General features: G+C 46.1%; 1 protein-coding gene across 1 annotated transcript in view; it reads left to right on the forward strand.

Moving 5' to 3' along the window:
- The window catches only part of LOC106013399 (carbonic anhydrase-related protein 11), a gene marked incomplete at its 3' end in the record, with an annotated part of 81014 nt that extends 79709 nt beyond the window's left edge, over window positions 1–1305 (forward strand). The window contains 1 exon segment of the mRNA XM_013089013.2: window positions 1164–1305. Within this exon segment, the coding sequence (XP_012944467.2) occupies window positions 1164–1305 (142 nt within the window).
- Window positions 1306–1626: the final 321 nt, after the last annotated feature.

The following is a 1626-nucleotide window of genomic DNA, read 5'->3' on the forward strand; positions in this document are numbered from 1 at the left end:
CCCCATCGTCTAAAAACTCCCATCTTCTACAAACTCCCATCCTCTACAAACTCCCATCCTCTACAAACTCCCACCTTCTACAAACTTCCACCTTCTACAAACTCCCACATTCTACAATCTCCCACCTTCTTCAAACTCCCAATTTCTACAAACTCCCCATTTTTTACAATCTCCCACCTTCTTCAAACTCCCAATTTCTACAAACTCCCCATTTTTACAAACTCCCACCTTCTACAAATTCCCATCCTCTACAAACTCCCATCCTCTACAAACTCCCACCCTCTACACACCCAACCCTCTAAAAACTCCCACCTTCTACAAACTCCCACCCTCTACACAACACACCTTCTACAAACTCCCACCTTCTTCAAACTCTCACCCTCTACAAACTCTCATCTTCTATAAACTCCCACTCTCTAAATACTCCCTCCAGCTACAAACTACCACCCTCTACAAACTCCCACACTCTACACCCTCCTAACGTCTACAAACACCTACCCTCTACAAACTCCCAGCTTCTACAAACTCTACAAACTCCCACTCTCAACACACCCCACTCTCTACAAACTCTCACCTTCTACTAACTCCCACCTTCTACAAACTCTCACCTTCTAAAAGCTCCCACCTTCTACAAACTCTCACCTTCTACAAACTCTCACCTTTTACAAACTCTCACCTTCTACAAACTCCCACCTTCTACAAACTCCCACCCTCTACAAACTCTCACCTTCTACAAACTCCCACCTTCTACAAAATCCTACCCTCTACAAACTCCCACCTTCTACAAAGTAGGCGTCGGTGGCCTAGTGGTTAGGCTACTGGACCGATAATCGTGGGGTTCGAGCCGCGGGCCCGACGATGTGTCCTTGGGAAAGGCACTTCACACGAATATTCCTCACTTCACCCAGGTGGGAATGGGTACCCGGCCATACACAGCGAAAGATCTTGTCAGTATGTTAGTGTTTTAGCGCTTATAAATGGCTGCTTGCACTGTATGCTTCCAAGGAAGTTGAGATTGTTTCAGAATGCTCATTGGTCTGCTGGGGTAATAGTATAGATTGTGAAGCGCGTAGAGCTTGCCGTTGAGCAGTGATTTACGCTATACAAATGCTATCTATTATTATTACAAACTCCCACCTTCTACAAACTTCCAACTCCCTCAGGTCCCCAGCATTGGGGTCTACTCAACCCTGACTGGTCGCTGTGCCGCACGGGAAAGTTCCAGTCTCCCATTGATGTGGAACCCCAGAGACTTTTGTATGACCCGAGGCTGCGCCGGACGAACATACGTATACCAGATAAGGTAGAGAATGTCTTTTTTAAATGTAGGTATTTCCTGAACTTCCCCCGATGTGTCCTTTGCGTGGCTATGCATATGAGACTGTGGAACATCACCTTTTCCACAGCACAGCCCTAAATGATATCAGAGCTACACTTCTCCCTCCGAGACGTAACATTGACAACACACTCTACGCACGGAACATTGTAGCAACTGCAACAAAACTGCACTTATCACCTCATGGCATTGGACAGAAGGGCGAGAGCCTCGCTGTTACTGGATCGATAATAACAACAACAACAACAACATCACAACAACAACAACAACAACAACAACAACAACAACAA

This window comes from Aplysia californica, unplaced genomic scaffold, assembly GCF_000002075.1.
Source record: "Aplysia californica isolate F4 #8 unplaced genomic scaffold, AplCal3.0 scaffold00857, whole genome shotgun sequence".
Taxonomy (NCBI): Eukaryota; Metazoa; Mollusca; class Gastropoda; order Aplysiida; family Aplysiidae; genus Aplysia; species Aplysia californica.